Here is a 25,272-nt window from a genome sequence, read left to right as displayed (position 1 = left end):
AAAACTGTTTAGAGCTGTTTATGTGCGCTTCTGCTGCTTTTGACAGATGCAACTTGACTCAATCCCTCCAATCCCTCTCAAAAACCGAGAAAACTCAACCAGAAAGTCTTTGCATATTGAGGTGCCTCTTCAACTTATGATTAGTCTCATGAAAACCAAACTCTATTACATGAAAAGTCACTTCATTCAGTGATTCTTTTACAGAATGCAGTGGCATTAATACACTTCCCACAGCATGCTCTTTAGAGACTAATACCTTGTTGATCTAGGCTTGTTCAATAAGATCAGTATATCTGAAGAGAAGGCTTTGTGCATTATCACATCACCTCCTTGGTTACCTGGCCTTCTACCAGCTTTCATTATTCTACAATAAAAAAAGAATACGTTAACAGGATTCCAAACGACACTGAAAGCAGAATTAAAATGGAATGCACTTTCATGAACATATAAATGGAATAAACTTGAATTGCAAGTGTAGTTTTCAATTTCGCATTTATTTTTTCTGAAAATGAATTACCTAAAAACATATTATCAATCAACATACTGTATGTGGTATTATTCTATAATCGTGTGATTAGTCAATATTTTTTTTTTAAATGCAACCTATAGATATGTGTGTACAATCTTTTTATTATTAAATTACTTTTATGTACCAAAGTCTTCAAATGTAGTCAAACATCAATATGAAACAGTATGTGGACAGTTTTTGGTGTAATCAATGGTTCTCAACCGGGGAGCTTGTTAACAAGATAATACACACACACACACACACACACACACAATGTTTAATTTTAAGCACGCACACATTCTGTAATCACAAAAGTAATCACGGTTAATATATTAAAACTCCTACTTTGTTAATAAAATACTAATTTAAATTGTGAAAATTACAACAGAAATACCATGAGGAAATATCTTGGCAAATATGGGGGCCTTCAGATATGGTGCTGGGGGCCTAAAAGCCAAAAGTGTTGAATGACTATGTAGAATTTATTTTTATTGAATGTCACTGCAATTAAAATTCCAATTCGGCCTAATTCAAACTCATGAATTAAAAGGAAGCCAATTCATAAATTCCAAATGTTGCTCCTCCACACACCGATGCTCACTTATAATAAACACTCATTAGAAAAGAGGACTGATGCATGGTAAGTGGAGCAATCTGCTTTTCTTTTCCCACTAGAGAATGCATTTTCACTTGATAAATGCTTATTATTTTTAGACCTGTGAAAGATTATACATTTTTTTTTATCTGTATCAGTGGTTTGTAGTACTTCACTCTCTTTCTGTTCGTTTATTTCTAAGTAGGAATCAAGCTAACAGAAATGCAAATGGGTGGCAGGTGCTGTAAAGTAGTAAGGCAGAGGGACAAATAAGGCTTCATGCATAACATTAAGAGGTGGACAGCACGGCCCTCGAAGAGTGTTTCTGTCTCATAAACAATGCCTGCTTTGCTACATGCCTCATTATTTCCTAGTGTGCTCATGTGCTTGGCATAAACAGTCATAGGTATGCTATTCCACTTGTTGAAAGAGATTACCGTGTGTGTGTGTGTGTGTGTGTGTGTGTGTGTGTGTGTGTGTGTGTGTGTGTGTGTGTATGAGTGAGTTTTATCTCTAGCTGTAAAATGTGCATTAATATTTGTAATATGTACCCTTGAGGTAGTACCATGAACCGGGATAAATAAAAGGATAAATAAAACTCAAGTGCACTGTAAAAAATTATTTAGAAAAAAAGTTACCTGGTTGCCTTAATTTTGAGTTCATTGAAATGGAAATTTTGAGTTAATACAATGAAATTTTTTTGAGATTCGACAACCTTTATTTAAATATTATTAAAAGATTTTGTAAGCATATTGGGTAATTGTGTGTGTTTTATTTTTATGTGGTTCAGATTCAAAAATATTTTGAGTTTCTATTTATTAAACAAATGTCCTTCATTGTATCAACTCAAATTTTTAATTTCAATTAACTCAAAATTAAGGCAACCAGGTTACTTTCTTTTTTAAGTTAAACCAACAAAAAATAATTATTTTTTTTACAGTGTGTGTGTGTACATATGTGCCTATTATGCGGGTTTCTAATAACATTTTGAAAGCTATATTTTTAAGTCGTTATTTAAAAAACTAATATTAATATTGTTGTTTGATAAGTGATTTTAAAAATGCACAAATTAAAAATTCATACAAAGTAAAAATATATATTGGTGTAGAAACAATATTCATTCAAAAATTTTACATTTCACAAATAATCGAAAAGTAACATTCAATTTAAATGTAAAAAGACAGACCTACTCCCCCCCCCCCTTCTTTTTAATTCACAATGTTGAAAAAAACCCGAATGTCATAGAATACAGTGTATTTGGTGTAAATCACATAATTTTCAATGTGCAAAATCTATTGAACCTCACTGTCTTTTTGGACACACTCTTTTTCTTATTACAAGTCGGGAAACATGCTCTTCACCCTCCATGGAAATGCACTCATAGATTTTACAGGATATTAATCCCAAGAGTTTAACTCACACGCTTGAAAAAGTGGCACACCTGAGATACAATGGCTCGCCTTATTCCGGAGTGCCCGAAGGCAACGAGAGCAGCGGCAACATCTGGGAGTGCTTTTCAGATGTGTTTTCAGATGTGTTGAGTGTTTACTCAAAACAGTCTTGTTACTGATGTATTCAGACAGGCTTCAGGAGAGACACTTTACCAACAAAGCAGACATGCAGGGTTGCCTGACATAGATAAACACCCATTTATCTTGGCGCTTTCCTTTTGGGTGGGGATACGGGGTTGGATTACAACTGATAAAAAATTAGAGAGATCAGTCAAAAGGGATTCTTTGGGGCTTTCGCACATATTAGCCATGTTTCTGGCCTTACACTAATCTATCCTTGTTCCTTTTCATCTCGGCCTTCCTCTGACTCTCCCCTTGAAATGGATTTTCATGCTCTAATTAGGTGTATCAGCGTAATCTCTGTAGCCTCCTCCATCGTCATCTTCGTGTCATTTAGAGATCCTCACTTCATTGTATCCCTGACAGCCCTGGTTCAAACTATGTGTACAACATGGCTCCATATTGACTGTATCAAATCCAATCCCATGGTGCTTTGTTGAAGTGTTTCAAAGTGCATGTAAAAGTGACTTGAATGGCTGCAGCTCCTTTGAAACAGAAGCTAAATATGTTCACACCCTGCGCTGCTCTGATTGGTCACAGTGCATCTGTTTATAGGGTGCAGATACAGAGAGAGTGGTTAAAGATGAGGATTTGTTCGGATCTGCACAAGCATGATGACGAGCCCAACCGTGTGAATAAGGGCAAGACGGGACCCCGAGTCTTTCAGCACGAGCGCTGAAGCATGTGCACAAGCACACGCCCCGCAGGAGATATAACCATAGACGCACAAAGCCGCCCATCTTAAAATCCGCCCTCTCCCTCTGTGCGTCTCCTGATCAATAGAGTAGAGAGATGTGTGCGGTTCGGGGGGCGGGTCACTGAGTTGGTGCCACAGTGTTGGTGACATCTGCTACCCTTCAGTAAGAGCCTGATTGATTAAAGGCACGGTCAGTCTCCCAAAGAGGGGAGCATTTGTTTGAAGCGAAAGAAAAAGCATTGAGATAACCGAAAAGAGCAGTGACAGTTTTGTTCTCCTCCTTTTAAACCATGGGAGGAGATTGATGCAATTTTCTGGCTTTTGAGAGCCAGTAGAGTTGGGTTGGGGGTTATTGTGTTCTGTCTGTCACTCCATTCACTCCTCAGACACTGACGAGAGTCGCGTGAAAGCCCCCTCCCCCATCCACAGCAGAGGCGAATCATTATTTAATTATGAGGTTTAATAAACTTGATTTGGGGGGAATACTTATTTTGCTGTCCTTTGGGTGGCTCATCTTTCTGCTTGACACAATAAACACATCTTTAAAATATTTTCACACTTATTACTTTATGTCACCTTTGCTGTTGTGGTGGAAGCTAGTGAAAAAACTGCCTCAGACTCATGAAAATGTTGTTTTGATTAACCTGCAACACAACATTGTGGTGCTTATTTCTAAAAAAAAAAAAATGTGTTGCTGTGTGACTACAGTCCGTAATAATAACCATATGAGGAGACCGGTTATATGTGAGAAGATACTACATAGTGCGACTGAACGAAACATCTGCACCAAGGTTAATTGTGCCAATGCGAACCATATCATTTTCAGAAAACAGCAAATTATCATGATCCAGGTAGGGTAGTGAGCATCAAAGCCGAGCACAATAGAGCATACGTGTGGTCGAAATCTGTTCTTCCAGGAATACATAAGCGCTGTCTCCCTATTATGAGTCAAGAATGTGGGGTAATTTATGCTGCCTGTGAGCAGAACTTGAAGAAAAGAGATAATTGATTGACATGGCAGACATTGTTACACCCATTACCTGTTCTGAAATACTAGGCCGCCTCTCAATGGAGTCTCATTGTCCCATTCCAAGCTCCGTCCATGGACTAATATGAGCCTCACATCAGGAAGCCCAAAGTAGCCCAGCAAGGGGACTGCGGTAACCACACGGATACAAAAGAAGCATTATTTTCACTCTGTTGCTTAACCTCGGAGACACAGGGTTTCCATGGTACCGTATGCTTCTGGTGTGGTGCTTTGGTGGGGGGTACAAGCTAAACATAAGTAGACTTAAACACAGATGGAGTGAAGCTTGAAAAAACAAAGAAAAAAGGAAAAACACTTGACGTTGTTGAATGAGATGCGTTGTTAAACTGGTTTAAATTAAATTATCACATTTTTAATTGTTGCGATCCTCGATATATTACAATAGGGATGCTTTCCATCCTATGTGTCAACACATAACACCTCAAGGAAAAAGCTTTAGTTGTTGATATCAATTATCTCCAATGGCATCACCCTAAATAGCAGTATATATCAGGCTTTACATGCTTTAAAAGCACAGTTTACCCCAACATGAAATGTCATCCTTTCCTCACTGTCATGTCATTCTGCATGACATGTAAGCCTTACTTTCTTCTGTGGAACACAAAAGATGATTTCTGGGGAGATTCTTTTCTTCTTATTATTTTGTGTTTACCAGAAGAAAGAGTCGTAAGGGTTTGATTTCATGGTGACAGAATGTACATTTTTGGATGAACAATCATTATTTTAATTGTATAAGGATATGGATTGCTATAAGAGATGGCAGAGATGATGTACTAATCCTTCATCAGACAGAAGCCACAATGACCAAGGTGGCACGCCCCATGCGTCCATTAGAGGAGACAAATATACCAACATACAACTGTATTGCGAAAAGTTTTGGGATGCCTGCCTCCACATGCACATGGACTTGAATCGTGCTGAGATCAGGACTCTGTGCAGGCCAGTCAAGTTTCCAAACACCAAACTCACTCATCCATGTCTTATAGACCTTGCTTTGTGCACTGATATGCAGTTATGTTGGAACAGGAAGTGGCCATCCACAAACTGTTCCCAAAGATTTGGGATCATGAAATTTTACAAAATGTCTTGATATGCTGAAGCATTAAAAGTAACTTTAACTGGAACTAAGGGGCCAAGAGGGGAGCATTTTAGTTAGAAGGAGAGCACATCTAAGTTGGGCTTGGAACTAAGGAGCCAAGTCAAACCCCTGAAAAACAACCCCACACCATATCCCCCTCCAAACATTTCACATGGCTCAATGCAGTCAGGCAAGTATCATTCTCCTGGCAACTGCCAAATCCAGACTTGTCCATTGGATTGCTAGACCGAAAAGCGTGATTGGTCACTCCAGAGAACATGTCTCCACTGCTCTAGAGTCCAGTGGTGGTGTGCTTTACAGCAGTGCATCGACGCTCTGCATTGCCATTAGAGATGTAAGGCTTGGATGCAGCGGCTCGGCCATGGAAACCCATTCCATGAAGCTTTCTATGCACTGTTCTTGTCTCATCTGCGCTCATCTTTGTACTGTGCACCTCAGCATGCGCTGACCCCACTCTGTGATTTTGCGTGGCCTACCACTTTGTGGCGGAGTTGGTTTTGATCCCAATTGCTTCCACTTTGTTATAACGCCTCTAACATGTGGGATATTTAGTAGAGTAAATTTTGCAAATGGACTTATTGCACAGGTGGCAACCTATCACAGTACCACACTTTAATTCACTGAGCTCCTGAGAGCGACTCTTTCACACATATTTAGAGAACCATCCATCAACCCGACCATCCATCCGTCCGTCCATATCAATCATCCATATCAGTCTGACCGAACTAAGCAATGTTTCTCTCTATGAGCAAAAAATACAAGCCAATTCCTATTGACTTATTTACACTAGGGATACAATTTCATAGATCAGTTTTTTCGTATTAACATTTGAGCAGCACAACATTGCTAATAAGACATGTTTCTTGAACAGAAAATCAGAATGATTTCTGAAGGATCATGTGACACTGAAGACTTGCTGAAAATTTAGCTTCAACACCACAGGAATAAATTAAAGTTCAAAATGTATTCAAATTGGAAGAATTGTTATTTATTTATTCTAAATTGCAATGAAATTCTCATTACAAAATTCTCATTGCATTACTGTATAAATGCAATCTAGCTGGGCATAAGAGACTTTTAAAAACATACAAGTGTACATTTGGTCATAAAGCATGTACTTTTATCCAAATCAAGAACATTGAGAAACATCACAAGCAATTTATGATACAACAGCACCACAATTATCTCACAAACAACAAGTTTCAAGTGCAAGACAAAGCTGGAGGTTTATTAAAATAGGGTAGAAAAAATAATAAAAAAGAGATTTTCTTAATTTAAGAAGTTTAAGATGGTTTTATTCAATCGGGTGGAGGTTGGTTCTACCACCGAGTGAAGGTTCTGGAAAGCACCTTTCACCCACTCACTGACTATAAAGAATAGGAGAGAACATGTGTAAGAGAGTGTGTTCAGGTGAAGAGGCTGTTTCAGTGCCAGTCTTGAAGCACCAGTTCTAATGCTTTAAAGCAAGACCAGATGACCATTGAGATGTGGGCACTAAAATCCATTTGCTCATTAAACAATACCCCCATATACCTGGCTGTCCTGGTTGACTTTAGTTTTGTTAAATCCATCTGGAAAGTGCCATTGTGGACTTGTGGTGTGACTGGGATGGCACTTTTTTGACATAGTGTCCAGATTCTCCAGAACTAGTATTCCAGATATTCCAGCTGTTGATATTGTTGGTCAGCAAGCCATAAGTAGTATGCCAAGTTTGTGAAGTCCTGTCATGGCAAAAGAGATCATTTTGCACTATTTGCACTTTTCTGCCCTTTGTTATTTTATAATTGTTTTAATTGTGTGTAAATGTGCATGATTGTAATTTAATGTTACCAATGCTTTGGCAATGTAAATACCTTCCCCCCCCCCCCCATGCCAATAAAACCACTTGAATCTGAATCTGAAATGAAAAGCAATAACTTATAAAATGGAAATATTTACATACCTAGCTAGCACCATTATTTTACAACACCTGTAAAATTAGTAATAACATGTTTGTCATTCAGTTATACTTCATAAACTCTGTATGTTTGTTGTACTGTATCTAAAATAAAGTTCACAATGATCTGTTTTGTTATTGATTTGTTTATTTTATGTATGTTATTTAGATAATAATTTTGTTATTCAGTGTTGATGTTAATGTGTGATTTGTGGTCCTAATAGTTACACAATGTGTGAAGGACCATGCCTTTTTGCTCCCCAAAGAAGTGAATAGAAAACCTTAGTTATCAATCCCATCCACTGGCCTTTATGTATTAAAATGTATCACAACAAACCAGGGGCGAGGCTAGAAATGTTCAAACAGGTGGGACTTCATAAAAAAAAGGTGGGCAAATTGTATCGAGTATGAAAATGGTGTGTCAAATGATCAGAAATAAATGCAGCACAGTTCAAAGTTGCAAAAGAGCAAATAAGAAATAACTTTCATGAATGAATTAATGTGTGGTTAAACACTGCACGTGTCACCATATTATTAACATTTTACCAAAATCAAGCTGAAATGGAGTTTAGAGGTTTTTGAACAGAGTCAGAGAGTAGCGCTTTGTCCGTCATACAGCCGCATCCGAGGCAGTAAGTGCATTACATTTTCATTACAGGCTACTGTAGCTATGCCGGCAGGTTTTTATCGTTTTTTTTCTTTTACTGACATTTTGCCAAAATCTCATGTTATTAAAGATGAAGTGCTGCACACTGGCGATTTAGGAGAGTATTGGCTATGACTCGATGACAAATGCTAAACTCTTCTCCGCTCCTCAAACACATAAAACATTAGCCATTATATACATTTCTTGAGTAAAAAAAAAAATGCTGTAGTTATTAAAAGAGAGTTCTTTATTTACCCATATATTGTAAACAAGCAGCTGTCTATCTCCAATCAGGATGCGACACTCCACTCATGACAGAAGCTGGGCGGAGTTAGGAGGTTTACTGACGGTTTGAAGAGCCAATGGAGTTACGAGGTTTAGTCAAAATCTCTCTTTAATATTGGTAAAATATTTCAAAACCCACAGAGAGATGTAAAGGGTGACCAATAGTAAAAATGTATGGTGGTAAAAAGACTGTCACAGTGGCAATGTTTAAAATCTTTTAACTTTAACTAACTACACTATACATCTTTACATCCTTGTGCTTACCTCATTATGTTCAGAAGACAGGGCTTCTGGTTAAACACTGGGATGATCTCATAATTCATTCTCTCTGTTATTGTGAGTTGTGGTAATTGCACAGTTTTATTCGTTGTTTTCTTCCAGCAGTACATCAAAATCTAAGTTAGGCTTTTAAAGTATCGACTGATTTGCACAATTTTCAAATGCAATTCCACAAACACGCAAATCTTGACATTAAATCCGGGGCGGGACTAAAAGAATCTGACAAATCAAAATGTTCCTTTTGACAAGAGTGTGAAATTCACCTATAGGAGAGGGGAAGCTACAAAACCCCCTGCCACTGACCATTAAAAACTGCATTCAAACATTCTTTTAAAGGGGTGGTTGCATGCGATTTTTACTTTTTTAACTTTAGTTGGTGTGTAATGTTGCTGCTTGAGCATAAACAGTATCTGCAACATTACAGCGCTAAAAGTTCAATGCAAACAGAGATATTGTCTTTTAAAGTAATGACAGTTTATTGCCTACAAAAATGGCCGGTTTGGACTGCAATGAGCTTCTTCCTGGGTTGGTGACATCATAAACCCTTGCTAGCAACCGCAGATGTGACTTCTGCCCGTAATGGTATGGGGCGTGGCGTTTCCGCCAACCTATGCTAGGCACTTCAGCCAATAAAAATACATGAAACTACATTTGGCCATCTAACCAGGTGCAGATCCACTTGTCCGTGCAACACTTCTGTCGCGCCGCGCTCCACTTTATTCCTATGGGTGATGTCAAGCGACTTTAACGCGCCCGCATAGCATTCCGGGAAGGCAGCGCTGCATTTGGAAAAATGCTGCGCATCAAAAAAGCTGACCGATTCCCATCTTTATGCAAATGAATCCGTTGAACGTTACGCGACTATCCAATAGAAGTAGAGCACATGGAGACTGGGGGAAGTCTCTCGTGGGTCGTTTGTTTTTCATTCCCCGCTGGCTCAAAAGCACCCCCATAGCAGTAAACTTGAGGAACGCCCATCAACGCACAAATGAGGGGAAGCGTCACAACATCGCGCTTCAGTCGTGTCACAAAAGTGGATCTCCACGGTAAGACCATTGTGTTTTTCAGAGGGATGGGCTTCATAGAAGCAGGAAGCAAACGAGCTATCAAAGAAAAGTGGAGACAGCGGTTAAATATAAGAGAAATATGGCGTAACAAAAAAACAAAAAAAAAGTATTAGAGGGGTTGTTCCGTGTTTTTTTCTCATCATCACTCATCCACCAGGATCTTATTATTTGTTGTTTATTCTACGTACTTTTATTGTTCCGTTTACTTGTGTAAGTGGTCATAAGTTTGTTCAGTAAAATCACTTGTTTGGAGTTTTTTTTTGGATTCTTGGTAAAATGGCTAGCCTATACCTAATCCATTGCATGGCTTGAACATATTAATACATCTATAAAATGTATTTATAGTAGGCTTGCTTGACCCCCCCCCCCCCCCATAGGTATGCTGCACGTTCTGCGCACGAGTACTTCAAAACTACTCACTCTAATGATGACCATGTCTAGTTGACCATTGACAATTAATCCATCATCCATTTAATTGTTAGCATCCCTACTACAAACAATGATGTATGTCAGTTTATATGGATGCTTGGATCTTTTATGGGTTGCTCAAGAGACAGAAAGGCAAGTGTGTGCCTTTGGAGCATGAATCGTGTTCTTCAGAATACCACTTCACCTTTGAGGTAACCCTTAAAAATGTTTTCTTAGCTTCTATGCAACCTGTGCACTTGCTGGCTGTACTTGTTAAATTGTGCACTTAAAGCAAATGCAATATCACAAGGCCACCACTTATTTGGATCGCAAACTCACCCACACCTCGACAGTGTCTTTTAGTATCAAGGGTAAACTTTAGTTTCTTTTTGTGAATGCCAAGCATTGGCACAGCTGTACAACAGCAAAAATAAAACCTTGTCTAAAGCTTCTGCCTCTCTTGCTTTTAAACTAGCGTGACTGCACCCTCACTTATGAGCCAAAGATCTGGTCTACCATGCACTGCTTCAAACAAATACTCTTCTCCTGCCTCCACACTTCTCAACTGTGGGATTAAATGCAAGAACATTGGACTCCGAGTAGCTCAGTGAAGCTCAGGGCTCTAGCTGTCGCCAGTGTTCGTTAATCCAGGGCAATGTGACACTGCAGAGTGTCCTGGTGTAATTGAGGAGTTGTTGCATTTGTGTAGTTTTGACTGGATCAGCACTGCTGTTCAAAGCATAGGTCTATTGACGGTGACATAAGCCAGCAACAGTTAATTAACTTTTTCATAAAGTAATGCTCGCAGCTGGATTAGAGGACTCTCTTCAATATAAAGTTTCTCTTGTTTGTTTTAGGTCACAGAGGGATTGAGCCAAAGGAGCCTTGCAGCTATGTGACTTAAATCATACCGGAGTGGATGACAGACACAACCACACTTTATCATTGGGAGCTTTTTTGGACATGCCATAATTCCATTAAAATACTTGATTCTTTTCCTTCTCACTGTCAGAAAAAACAGGCAGGATATTACTAGCAAAGGAAAATCGAAATTTCAAATATTAGAATAAGTACAGTAAATCTTTCTCTCTTTTCGAAGAGAGGGTGGAAAGGGCGAGATACAGCCGACTTCAGCATTTCTGTAAGTTTTTGTTCAACCATGCCAATAAGCCATATCCATATTTACTGTAACACTGAGTGTCAAGTAACAATCTATATCTGTAACATCCAATACATCAAAATAAAGTACAAAATATTCAGTTTAGTATAGTAGAATAGTATATTCACGAGGAGTCAGAGCATGCATATTGGGGGTAAGGCCACAGAACCACTCACCACAAACAAAATATTTGCACATACTTAAGATGACAAAACAAACTCATGTCCAAATGTTCACTTTACAGAGTAGATATTTAAAGTTAATAACAACAAATTTATTTGTAATTGTAATTTGTAATTTAATCTGTAATTCAAATGTAGGTGTCAATCAAATACAGCCATATTTGACTGTAGGTACTAAGTAGAGTATAGTATACTAAGTATAGTATACTAAGTCTGTATATATATATATATATATATATATATATATATATATATATATATATATATATATATATATATATATATATATATATATATATATATATATATATAATAACACCGTAACAATGACACCTTAAAATAAAGTGTGACCAAACTGGAGTGCGTTTTCCAAACAACGATGTTACTCACCGCTTAAATACCATAATACTGCCGGATCTCACGGAAAATGCATATAAATAGTACAAGTGTGCAATGTCGTGGAATGTACACGCCAAAACTCATTTTGGCGTTCATATGATAAGCATAAAGTGCGTATCATATGCACGCCAAAATGGGATTATGGGCCTGGCACTTGAGGACTAATTCTTATTTTTTCAGTTATTTTGCTTTATTTCCAGATTTAAATCACGTACTGGAGCACGTCCGCACATGCGCATTCTTCAAAAAAGGTGCTTTAAATCTCTTGACAATATCTTGTACTGAATGTCAGCTTGCTTGTTTTGCTCAAGATAAGGATTTATAAAGTCCACATGTCACGCTAACAAGAAAATATGCTTCTGACCACAGGTCGAGAGCTGTCGTTCAGGCCACACAAGTTTGTGAGGCTGTTTGCAAATGTTCGTTGGAACTCTGGTTTCAGGAAACACAGACTGGTTGAACTATATTGATAACGACAGAACTTGCGACCATATTTGGCTAATGTTGCTTTTGGGAAACGCAGCTCTGGCTAGTTCATATATTTCTTCTAATATAGACCAACAAAAGTAGTTCCAAAACAGGCCAAAGAAAAAAAATCCTGTTTGTTCAAGGCATAAGCTCCACTCCATGGCTTCCATTTTATGCTCCTTTTGCTTTTAAGAGAATGAGGCCACAGAAAACACAAACAGTTTGCCTTTCAATAGCTCACCTGCTTCTAATTGCTACAATGAAAAATTACACAGCTCCGCTTCTGTTGAGATAGAGAAAACAAAGACACTCTGAAAAAAACAACTCCTCACACCAGGCAATTCCACTTCCTCTCAGCACCACACACATTAGCTGTGTCCCAGTTCAGAGGCTGCATCTTTCGAAGGATATGAAGGTTGGACCGAGCATTGCTAAATGAGACATATCAACATTTATTTGTTTGTTTTTTACTTTTACATTTTCACCATCCAATACATTTAAACATGTAATCTGGCAATTTCTCTAAAAGAAATCCTGTTCTGCATGCAATGAATTCTGGCCTATTGGTGGCAAAGGATCCATCACTGCATCTGAAATTGAATACTACACTTTTATATAGTACGTGAAAAACTGTGTGACAAAAGAGTGGCATGTACGAATATTATTTGAAAATTACCAGTAACAGATCATGTATGAACAGGACCTTTTCAAAAATACCGGTAAATTGGTTCTGGCAATTTACCAGTAAGGGAAGTTAAATTACCGTAGATGTGCTCTGCGTGAACATGGAATGAAGATTACCGGTATATTTACATATGCAATCAGAATGTGCTTATGTAAGAATATATTTTTTTGTTAAAGATGACAAGATTACTCTGCACTGTTTAGTTTTTTGCTTCTGTTGTTTGAATGGTTTCTTAACAGTAAAAAGCCAGAACGCTTTTGGTAAAGTCATTCTGGTAATTTTACGATAATTTACTAATTAAGGTAATTATTGCTGTGTGAAAGGGGCTGCTGATAGCCTAGAAATCTAGACGCACCCTAGCGGGAGCAAATCTAATCTGCACGCAAGTGTCGTCTAGCAACTCTCAATACCCTTCTGAGCTGCAATTGCCTAACTCTTGCCAGGCCAATCACATCGTGTATAGAGTCGGTGGGCGGGGCCATAATGAGGACTGCCGAGTTGCGTTTGTGTGCTTCTAGTAAACACAGAAACTGGTGAACGGCGGCGGTGGTCTTTCGAATCAGCTTTGACCGTGACTCTGGAAGACTTGGAGTTAAGCTTTTCTCTGAGAAAAGAACAAAGAACGACACTGAAGTCATTCTTAAAAAGGGGAGATGTGTTCGAGTTTTGCTGACCTGATACGGCGAATGTTTAATCTATCAACAAGCTCTGTTTCACCTTCGTTGTTCTGGTTGGTGTAGCGCTATCCTATCGCGTGCAGAGGGAGTTTGAAAGACAACCGTTTATCCCGCCCCTCGGATTGAGCCCTGTCTATGGTGAGTTTCCAGACCAAACATCTTGATGTGGATCTGGCTTGTTAGGCTAGGCTACTGACACATCATGATCGTAACAACTGTAAGGAAAATTATGAACAAAACAAACTATATCAAACCATATAAGTTGCTTTTTAATTATATTAAACATATCAATTTTTGTGTGTGTGTTAAATATAAGGGAATATATTTATATTCAGTTCAAGTTTTTTTGTAGTAAACACATGCAATTTTGTTTGATACTTTCCTTAAAGTAACTAGTGTGTTCATTGTCTGTAGCCTTAAGTTCTTGGAAACTTCAAGGTGGGACAGCTGCAGATATCTCCAACTAAGGAGTTTGTTCTTGAGTTTTTGTGTTATTGATTAGAAGTCCTCACTTGCTGAAATGAGAGTATAAAAAAAAAACGAGTGTGAGGCTTTCACTTTGTCTTTTCTGACTGCAGACCTCTGCATGTCTGAACTGACCTTCTTGGCAAGAATAAAAGCTTTTATAGACACTTGTGTTTTTCAATTCCAGCTTCACCATGATAATTATGAAAGTTTCTTTTTCCCATGATTAGGGCAGATGTGGTAAATCCAAATTTCATTCATACTACCTATATTCATACTAGGCCTATAGATTACTTTTTAACATTCATGAAGTAAATTTAAATGCAGTACCTATTCAAACAGTACGCAATTTTAGACGCAGCACATCTGTTGTGTCCTTAATTTCCCAGAAAACAAATGACACATTTCAAGGTCACATTTGAAGGAGCCTTTGATTTGGAACAGCGTTAAGCTTAGCTATGTTTAATATAAAGTCTCTGCTGTCAAATCCTCTCAGTTTTATTATGAACAAATCATAAATATAATTTTGTAGCTCTTTAATGTGGTGTGAGAGATCGCTGTAGCTGCCAGTTCAAGCAAAACGACAGCGCGGAACACTTGTGAACTGATCATCTCTTCCTCTTTACTTCTAGTTAAACAGTAGTCAGAAAAAAAAAAAAAAAAAAAAAAATATATATATATATATATATATATATATATATATATATATATATATATATATATATATATATCTCAGAAGGTATGTTGAAAGATACAGTGCAACTTACAAAAACTTTGTCTCCTCATAAAATGACATAAAAACAGCCTTATTTTATACATTGTATTTAGCTCAGAAAAGTCATTCAATCACCAGCCATTTAAATAAAATGAATTAATAAATAATGATAAATGTACTATTATTGATCTTTTTTCCCTTTTTTCTTTGAATAAATTGGATGGAGTAGAAACAATGTTGTCATTAAAATTTTATCATAACATTATTATAAAAATGCCTTATTAAATGTTTGTAAATCAGTTGTACCCTGTAATAACCTATACCCACAGAGGGTCCCTGCATAGTGTACTGTACACCATAGGCTTAAGTGCATTTACTGTATATTCTTAAAAAGCTCGAAAATATAATACTTTTTAAAGTGCTTGAACCCACATTTCAGGACCACAAATTCCTACTAAAGAGGTTTTAATTCGGTCCGTCTCTGCACACTTTGGCCCCTCTGTGCCCCCCCTAGAATCCTACAGTCGCCACGGCACCTTGGATACGCTGAGTGACATCGGCACCTCCCCTCAGTGCAACGTTTCCCTGATGAACGATGCTCCTAGCACACTAACAGAGACTTGTCCATTTTGTTAGCCACTTTCACTAGGGACAATAAGTTGCGCGTTACCACTGTTTTCCCAGAGTTTGCGGGGACTGTGACTCCCGAGGCATGCTTCACGGATGGCCGACAGTGTTGTGGTCCCTTTGTGAGTCTCTCCACAGTGCTCTCCCCTGGCTGAGGTTCGCTGCAGCTGTGGCTTCTCAATAGGGCTTATTGTAGACGCGCGGAGTGTGCGCGAGCAGCGCAGTGATTGAGCGGAACGGAGGGAAAGACGCCTGTAGTGCAGGGATGCTCCTGAAGATGTTTCCTTCACTCATTCGGGAAGAGCGCGTCTAGAGCGGCTGCGACGTGAAGGAATCCTTCTGCATTTTCACAAGAACATTGACAATTTTTACGCACGCGAAGGACCAAGAGGAAAGGTGAGTCTGATTTTTGCAGTTTACTGAGGTGCAGTGCCGTGCAGACTGTTTGCCGACCGTTAACACACGGCTATACAAAATCATTACAGCGATCTAAAAGTTGAGAAAGGGCAGTACTGTTGTGGTGTTGTTTGTTGTTATTTTTTATGTATTTACTTATTTTTCCAGAAAATGTCTGTTTTATTCATCTGCCTGCAATGAAACTAGCCATTATCCTTGGAAAGAAGTAAAAAATAATAAAAAGGAAAAATGAACGAAGCCTTTTTATATTCAATACAATCATAAATGCAGTTTCAAATATTGTAGAACAGTGTGGTCAGCATAAAGATTTTAAGAGGCGCTTCTCAAAGTTTCCCTCACTGCCTGTGATGTATTAATATTCAGCGCTTTTCCCTCAGGAGCATCTGTGATGTTCAAAAGTTAAGGTCTGGCAGTCAGCATATTAATCGAGTCGCAACGAAGTAGCCCACAATTTTCTCGGTCCTAAGAGCAATAGTTGGGACATTGCCAGTAAGTCGCATTTGTGATGCAAATACTGTCGTCCGTTGTGTGGCTGTGGAAATATTTAGTTTTGATGGGTTATCCCACTGTTAGTTGTTTCTCATTTTCTGTACTAGCCTACTATACCAAAACAAAAGCAGATATCACATGTACAGATGTGCAGCTTTTCCTCACACCCCCGTATCGATATCAAATATCTTCCTGTCAGGATGCCACTGCAATGCCAACAACAGCACGGAGGCTCGTAGTGGAAACTTCACTTGCAATGTGAAGCTATCGGCCACTAGGTGGCGCGTTGAGTGAACCGTGAAGCCTACTTGATTTAGCTATTTTCAAAAAATAAAAAATATATATATATTTTTTTTTTTTTTTTTTTTTTTGATTTTGGCTGCTGGTCAATATTTTCAGTATTATTTGCAGAATATGTTTAGATTTCTTGTGATTTTACAAAATAATTACAAAATGCCTACTCCCTGACTTAACATCTGGTTGTAGCCTATTTGCACTATCGTGCCCAAGCATAAACGGGTTGTCATCAAAGAGATGACTAAGAATCTTGCCCTGCAATTTGGAGGTCCCACAAGACTATGCATATATTAAATGCTATAGGCAATGTATGTCTTGTTGTTTTTTGTGGCCCCAAATAAAGATAATTAAAAAAGGAACCACTTGTATAATTTTAGATGTTTTGTTTGTGATGGGACTGATGTAGTTTTGCCAAGTCATGCTGTACACAGATTTGTTTTTTTCTTAAATTGTAGCTAGTAAATTTCACAATTAATTACAAAGAAACTGCAAGGGGCACATTTAAATTGCATGTTTGAAACAGTTACAAAGTCTGAAACAATGTTTCTTGTTAAATGTAATCCAGTAATATCCTATTTGTTTTATTTACAACAATTTGTATTAAAATATTTTCAAATTTAAGTGACAGCGTTTTGCATTAACATTATGCACTGATTAAACTTTTACGAAAAAGGTTTTTTTTGTGCAGCATGTAATGAAACATTAAATGGAAAAATGGTCTTTCAATATATTACAAATGTATTCTTTATTAGGAATTTGTATCACGTATTCTCATAAGAAGCCATATCCAGCCCAGATCCTTGCATAATCTTGTCATAGTCACCCTCAAGAGTCTGCACAGCGAAGGGCAGCCATAATAAGAAAGCCATATGCTACAAGTCCGCAATGTGCTGTGTTTGATGTCCAGATGCCAGGAGCCTTGCTTTGCTCTGTGCTCGAGCATACTGTCCCTGGTGCGTGCCACAATCGCTCTTGCATCCGCAGGGGGGCTATGACTAGATAGTGTGCTGAGATGGGTTTTTGGAGCAGAGTCTCCGGCTGTGGCTGTGGGCGCTCTCTCACGGGGCGGTCTGCGCTGAAGCCTAAGCTCCTCTCGTCAGATGGCATGGGGGGCTAATGAGACTTCATCATCCTGTCCCAGACCATTTGGGCGATCTGTGCTGAACACAGAGTCCGGGGCCTCAGCCAAGCCTGACAGCGAGCAGATTCGGGCGGGGAAAAAAATGTTAGTGGGGGGCTGGAAGGAGAAGAGGGACAAATATAGTACACTCATGGCATGGCATATAGTCGCCTTGTAATGTACAGTAGGCTAAATCATAATAGGTTAGTCATGATCCATTATTTGATTCGTCGAAAATAATCAGAGAAAAATAAGTGCATTATACAATACAGATTGTTTCAAAGAAGCTTCACCTTTATAAACTGAAAAATAAAACTCATAATGCAGTCAAATTATGAAACAATTTCAATTTCAGCTGTGAAGTAGGTAAAAGCCACGTTCATTTTCTCTATAGGAGAAAGATAGCAATAACTTTATAGACAGACTTAGTGCACTTAGAGGTTGTTCATTGATGGTATATACGTTTGTTGAATCCATCAGTTTCTATTATTTCAACTTTCAGTTGATTCAGTTCAATGTCTATGTTGCTAAGTTAATCCATTATGCAGAAGGTATTATACAGCGAAAGTCAGCTCCACATTGATTCAGTTCAGTTCAGTTCAACGACAGTGTTGATGTTACAAAGATAAAAGAAAGATGGAGACAAAGCAATTTGGGCACATTTGAGAAATGCCCTGTCTGGCAAACTTGTCCTAAGATATTGCTTCAGACGCACGGCATTAAAAAATCCCTAGGTTTGTTTCCTATGTCCTTGTTTGCTGTGTTTTAATGCAAGCATGATAAATGATCCATATCACCTTCCAGCTCTCTATTAGCCTGTGCTACGCTATAAGCATTCCAGACTCAGAGCTCTTTTTATTTTGCAGTGGTGTCATGTAGCACTTCAATGAAACTATTGGAGGTCGGGGATAATTGAGACGTGGAGAGGATTATTTAGCCATAACTGTGTTTTCTTGATACCCACCGTCAACCATTTTTGAAAACTTTTTGTTGAATCTACTCAGTCAAACATGTAGAGATCTAATCAGCTGCTAAGCACTTGTAATTCCCCTATAAAGTGAAGCTTACGATAGAGATTACAGGCTTTAGATGAGACTTTTCCCCACTGAAGGGTCTTGGCACTGTGGTCTTCTGAAGCAAAGCACAAGACGCTCTGTTCTTCTCCAGCAGCGCTGGTGCTTTTGAGCTTGGAGGGAATACAAGGAGGGAATGGATTCCCCGAGGAATGCTTTGTGATTTACTCTTCTGTTCACCTTCAGAGCTTGAGCTTCTATTATGCCATTATGTTGCAGAGTTACAGTATCTATCAAAGCTTTAATGTCACAGATATGTTTAACACTTTTTTTATTTAAACCCTATATTGCCATCAACACATTTTAATGGTGCTAACGCTCTAACACTATAAAAAAGTGAAATAGTTCGAAGCTCATCTGAACCCGCAAGAAATATTATAATGACTTATGTACATGCTGTGAAAATTACATGGTTTTGAATTGCCATGTACTCTAAAACCAATATGGAAGTTGTTCTCTCTGTAAAGCGTAGGTCAGATCTCATCTTTTCTCGGACATCGAGGGATTTCCGTGGAGATTTCGACATCCTCTTCAACATCAAAATAAGCTGTTGGGGCGTGAATCCTGCTGCTGTTGGTTTGAACTGCTGGAAGGACAGATTTCTCTAGAGAACGTATATGTGCTCTACCCAAATCCCTTTTGAACTGTTTTCCAGACTTGTAAGTGTTTCACTTTAAAGGGATGTTAGAAACACCTAAAAGGCTCTCTCGGACCGAGAAGCTCCAGGGACCCCTTAGGAGAAATTTGTGCCTGGAATTTTGTCACTTCAACTTAGTGTGCGCACTTTTAAATTCTAGTTCTCCTTTGCAATTTGGAGCATGAGGGTTTTTATACAATATAAAAATCCAGTGTCACTTACATAACACACTTTTACCGCACAGGGCAGCTTTGTAGTTCTTAGTAGCAGCTCTTAAGCTGGAGGTTGTAGGTTCAAACCCCGGATGGGGACTATCCATGAGCTACTGCCATTGTGCTCTTGAGCAAAGCACATAACCAACCCCAGAGTGAGTTTCACACAGTACAAAAGTCTCATTAGTCACATTTAATTAGAAAGTGACTAGTAAATGAAGAATAACGTAAGAATGTAAAATACTTGTGGGTCAAAGATCCTTGTTTTGTCAGGAACCATTAATTTATTAAAAAATACATTAAAATGCATTTCATATATACACTCACCTAAAGGATTATAAGGAAAACACCATACTAATACTGTGTTTGACTCCCCTTCGCCTTCAGAACTGCCTTAATTCTACTTGGCATTGATTCAAAAAGGTGCTGAAAGCATTCTTTAGAAATGTTGGCCCATATTGATAGTACAGTAAACTCATTGTCATGTTCAAGAAACCAATTTGAAAAGATTCAAGCTTTGTGACATGGTGCATTATCCTGCTGGAAGTAGCCATCAGAGGACTGGTACATGGTGGTCATAAAGGGATGGACATGGTCAGAAGCAATGCTCAGGTAGGCCGTGGCATTTAAACGATGCCCAATTGGCACTAAGGGTCCTAAAGTGTGCCAAGAAATCATCCCCCACACCATTACACCACCACCAGCCTTTACAGTGGTAACAAGGCATGATGGGTCCATGTTCTTATTCTGTTCACGCCAAATTCTGACTACCATCTGAATTTCTCAACAGAAATCGAAACTCATCAGACGAGGCAACATTTTTCCAGTCTTCAACTGTCCAATTTTAGTGAGCTCGTACAAATTGTAGCCTCTTTTTCCTATATGTAGTCGAGATGAGTGGTACCCGGTGGGGTCTTCTGTTGTTGTAGCCTATCCACCTCAAGGTTGTGCGTGTTCTGGCTTCACAAATGCTTTGCTGCATACGTCGGTTGTAACGAGTGGTTATTTCAGTCAAATTTGCTCTTCTACCAGCTTGAATCAGTCGGCCCATTCTCCTCTGACCTCTAGCATCCACAAGGCATTTTCGCCCACAGGACTGCCGCATACTAGATGTTTTTCCCTTTTCACACCATTCTTCATAAACCCTAGAAATGGTTGTGTGTGAAAATCCCAGTAACTGAGCAGATTGTGAAATAATCAGACCGGCCAGTCTGGCACCAACAACCATGTCACGCTCAGAATTGCTTAAATCACCTTTCTTTCCCATTCTGACATCAGTTTGGAGTTCAGGAGATTGTCTTGACCAGGACCACACACCTAAATGCATTGAAGCAACTGCCATATGATTGGTTGATTAGATAATTGCATTATTGAGAAATTGAACAGGTGTTCCTAATAATCTTTTAGGTCAGTGTATAATGGCCTTACACCAATTAAAATTCATTATATATAAGTAGTTTGGCATAATATTTTGTTAGTATTTCTTAAACAATAAAAAAATCTCTGCGTATTAATATTAGTAAAATAATTTAACCTTTTTATGACTGCAAGCCCAAACAAATGTTGTAAAATGTGTTAATAATTCGTTATTTTTGTTACAAATTTTTTTAACCTAAAAATATATTGTACAACTTTATTATTATTTTTAAATGATTAAGATTTTGTACATTCAAGATGGAAGGAAAATATTATTGCGTTTTGCTTGACAGACCACATGACATCATTAATAATTGAGTATTAACATTAATTGTATTTAATCATTTAGTAATAAAGGAAAACATTTTTCTTGAAAATGGTAATAAAAAGCCATATAGAATGGTTTCAAAACCATGTGAAACCATCATGAATGCAGAGTACATGTGTTTTATACTTATTTGACATTGACCCCTTGCCCTATCTTGCATAAGACAAGTATATGCTAATGAAGCAACTCACTCCTTTGTTGGGACTTGGGACAGTACATATTTGCTTTATTTCTCCAAATCTTTGCATTGGAGCTCTATCCCTCTCCCTCTGTCTGTTTCCCCCTCCCTCTCCGGTTTCCTTCAGCCCTAAAGATTAATGTGCTCCACTTTCAGCAGTACTGTCAAATACCCATCCAGAGGAAAGAGCTGAATGTCCGTTTTGCTCACCTGTAGTGGTCTGCCTGCACCTGCATCTCAGATGGCAACCTCTGACATGCCAAAAGTCATGTTGTCTAAAGCTGAGGTTCTAATGTCAAGTGTTGTTGGAAAAATGACGGCAAATCAAATCTGTGTCTGTGCTGACAGACTCTCTTTTTGTATATTTCTTTGACTCTTTTCTCTCACTCTGATTTTCTTCAACATCTCCTCCTGATGTCTCTTCTCACCGCAGGTTTAAGAGCTTCCGCTACAATCGTCGTTCATTCCTGTGGTCTCGCGCATCAATCACCGGTCAGACGGTCCTCTCCACCCTGCTACCCGCGCCAGTGCTGAGGGTGGTGCACAGTTTCCCAGGAGCAACGTCTTAGCCACAAGATCTGGTGCCCGTTCAATACGGAGGAGTGTATTTTTTGTTTCCTTTTTTTTTACTTTCCTCCTTTCATCCAAATGATGCAGATAGGCTCTGCAGTGTGGACTGGACTGACTGTAATGACTATGCTGCTGTTGGCCCAATGGGACGTGGGCTGCAGGGGGATGACACTGAACTCTCTCCCGCTCCGTCCGGCTTCCCTAAGGCCCATCAAAACTAGTGTGGGTGAATCCCTTCAAAGACACAAGCGCAACTGGGTGTGGAATCAATTCTTCGTCCTGGAGGAATACACTGGAGATGAACCTCTCTATGTTGGCAAGGTAAAGCAAAATATATATTCATCTGTCTCTGACATCAAGTGATATCAAGTCATATCTAAGTCAAGTGCACCGAGGTCATCGCCTTTTGACAAATAGGGTTAAGGACTACTGTTTAAATATTATTTTAATTCTTAGTTCTATTCATCAACTCTTACCTCGCCAGCATTTTTAAAGAAAGTTGCCAGCCACCGTCAGGGTTTTTGACCATTTTCACCTAAATTTAATAGCCCATAGAATATTTTGTTTTATGAATATCTGAGCATGCAATATATCGAAAAAAAGAGCTGACCCTCTTCTTAAGAACAAAACAAAAACAAAAACATTTCATTCAAGCTTATTGCATTCTTTTTTTCAACACTTGAATAAGGGTTAGTTTCATAAAAAAAGCTACAATTTGACCAAAAGGCTGAGAAAATCACATTTTTGTGAAAGACTGTATCCAGATCAGATTCCGAGCGATGATCAAACACAGATGGAGTAGATCAAGTCCATCAACACTCCTAATGCTTGCACAGTCCTGTAGCTCATCCTGGCTCCACAATTCATTCACTAACATTAGGCTGATTTATATGATGTTTAATGTTGATGATCAAGTTATTTTTCATTTGCATATGCTTACATGCGATCGCTTGTTTTACGCGCGTGTGTTATGATCAAGAGATTCTGTACTCATTCAGAAGATGTGTAATAGCGCCCCCTATAGCGCCTAACAGTGAAAACCCGGAAAATTCTGTTTTTGGCCAGGAAGCGTTTTCTCACAAATAATGGAAAATTCTGTGTTTGCCGGGGAAAGAGTTAAGTGAAATGCATACATTTAACAAATATCATCTGTAAGGTGATAACAATTTTGAACACTGAGAAGGATAGAAACATTACCTGATACTGTTCAAAGTTGTGGAGTTATAAGAAGTCCCTTATGCTCACCAATGCTGTTTATTGGATCAAAAATACAGTTAAACAGTAATATTGCATAATATTATCACAATGTAAAATAATGGTTTATTATTTATTACCCCAACTTTTGAACGGTAGTGTAAATCCCTACACTGTAAACAATTATTTAGAAAAAAAGTTACCTCGTTGCCTTAATTGAGTTCATTGAAATTAAAATTTTGAGTTAATACAATGAACACTTTTTGAGATTCGGCAACCTTTATTAAAATGTTATTACAATATTTTGTAAGCATATTGGGTAATTGTGTGTGTTTTATTTCTGATGATGCAGTGAAACATGACAAATAGTGCTATTTTCATGATTTATCACATTTTTTATGTGGTTCAGATACAATAATATTTTGAGTTTCTATATATTAAACAAGTTTCCATCATTATATCAACTCAATTTTTTAATTTCAATAAACTCAAAATTTTAAGGCAACCAGGTTACTTACTTTTTTAAGTTAAACCAACAAAAACCAACGCAATTCTTTTACAGTGTATGCATCTCCTCTGATTATTTTAGGTCAGATACAGTGTGGTCCTTTTTCGTTCAGTGTGTGACTACGTTCACTCGAATGCAGTTGAAAAATTTTGGGCTTTGGTTTCATTCTTTTTTATTATTGTTCCATTTCATACAAATCAAGCACAATGGATGTTATTACCATTGTAAAAGGGATCTTAGATTGCATCCAGTGGCTGCCTGTTAACTAAGCTGACATGTTTATTTAGATAATGTACTTGGGGTGCCCGGAAGCCAGTAGAGCTGTCCAGTCGCAGACTTATTTCTCTGGAGTGTCTGGCAAAGTATTGAGCCTCCGCACATGATTGCCATTTCTGCTAAATGTGATGCTAATTTAACACGACTAGCTGTCTATTGTGCATAGACTTGGCATACACCGGCATCTTACTCTTGCTTAACCTACAGCATGAATGGTACCTTTACAAAAAGAAGTGTTTTGTGAGAAAGGTTTAATTGTAAAGGAGTCGTATCATGAGGAATCAGGAGGAATAAATGAGTTACTAACAGAACTCAAACATTACTCTTTTAGTAAGAAAAAAAAAGCATTCCTTGAAACTGGAACAGTAGAAAAGCTGCAAAGGCGGCTTGTTGAATGCATCAAAACATCAGGGAGAGTGAGGAAAAAATGCAATTAAAAACAGAATTATGATTTGCTTGAAAGTTTAAACATTTTAGAATGTCACATTTACTGATGTTTTAAAGTAGCAGAATTATATCTGCCAAGTAGAAATCATTTCTCATTATGCCCGAGTGAAACCGATACCTTCACACACACACACACACACACACACACACACACACACACACACACACACACACACACACACACACACACACACACACACACGTCTCAACATGATGAGGTTTAATAGTACGTTGTGAAGATGTGTCAATCAAGCTCCTTAATGAAGTGCATGTGAAGAACAGATGCTTCTTTCCTGCATGTGAAAATTTCAATCGGTTATATAATATTATTCTCAAGCTCTTTTAAAAGCTTTGCTAATATTCATTTTCAGAGAAGACAGGGGTTGATGTATGCTGTCCCATCAAAGCCAGGCTTAGGCTTTTAAAGTGTGTTTAGTCATTTTCTTTCATATTAATGACAGTCTGTAAATGTGTAGCTTATGAATATCTGATGCATTGTTTGATCAAAACCCTTTGGCATGTGGATGATCATGTTTCTAATGAATATCACATGTAGTGTTTGATCCAACCTCTTTGATACAATGTGGATTTTAC

At 38.2% G+C, this 25,272-nt stretch overlaps 1 protein-coding gene across 1 annotated transcript in view; it reads left to right on the top strand.

Annotated features, from left to right (window-relative positions):
• Positions 1 to 15,466: 15,466 nt before the first annotated feature.
• Positions 15,467 to 25,272, top strand: part of cdh7a (cadherin 7a) — a 62,818-nt gene continuing 53,012 nt past the window's right edge. Inside the window, exons 1-2 of the mRNA XM_067453702.1 lie at positions 15,467 to 15,912; positions 22,117 to 22,574. Of these exons, the coding sequence (XP_067309803.1) occupies positions 22,332 to 22,574 (243 nt within the window). The 5' untranslated portion in view covers positions 15,467 to 15,912; positions 22,117 to 22,331. The remainder of the gene's footprint in view (positions 15,913 to 22,116; positions 22,575 to 25,272) is intronic.

The sequence above is a fragment of the Pseudorasbora parva genome, chromosome 9, assembly GCF_024679245.1.
Source record: "Pseudorasbora parva isolate DD20220531a chromosome 9, ASM2467924v1, whole genome shotgun sequence".
Classification (NCBI taxonomy): Eukaryota; Metazoa; Chordata; class Actinopteri; order Cypriniformes; family Gobionidae; genus Pseudorasbora; species Pseudorasbora parva.
This window is presented reverse-complemented; position numbering and strand designations above follow the sequence as displayed.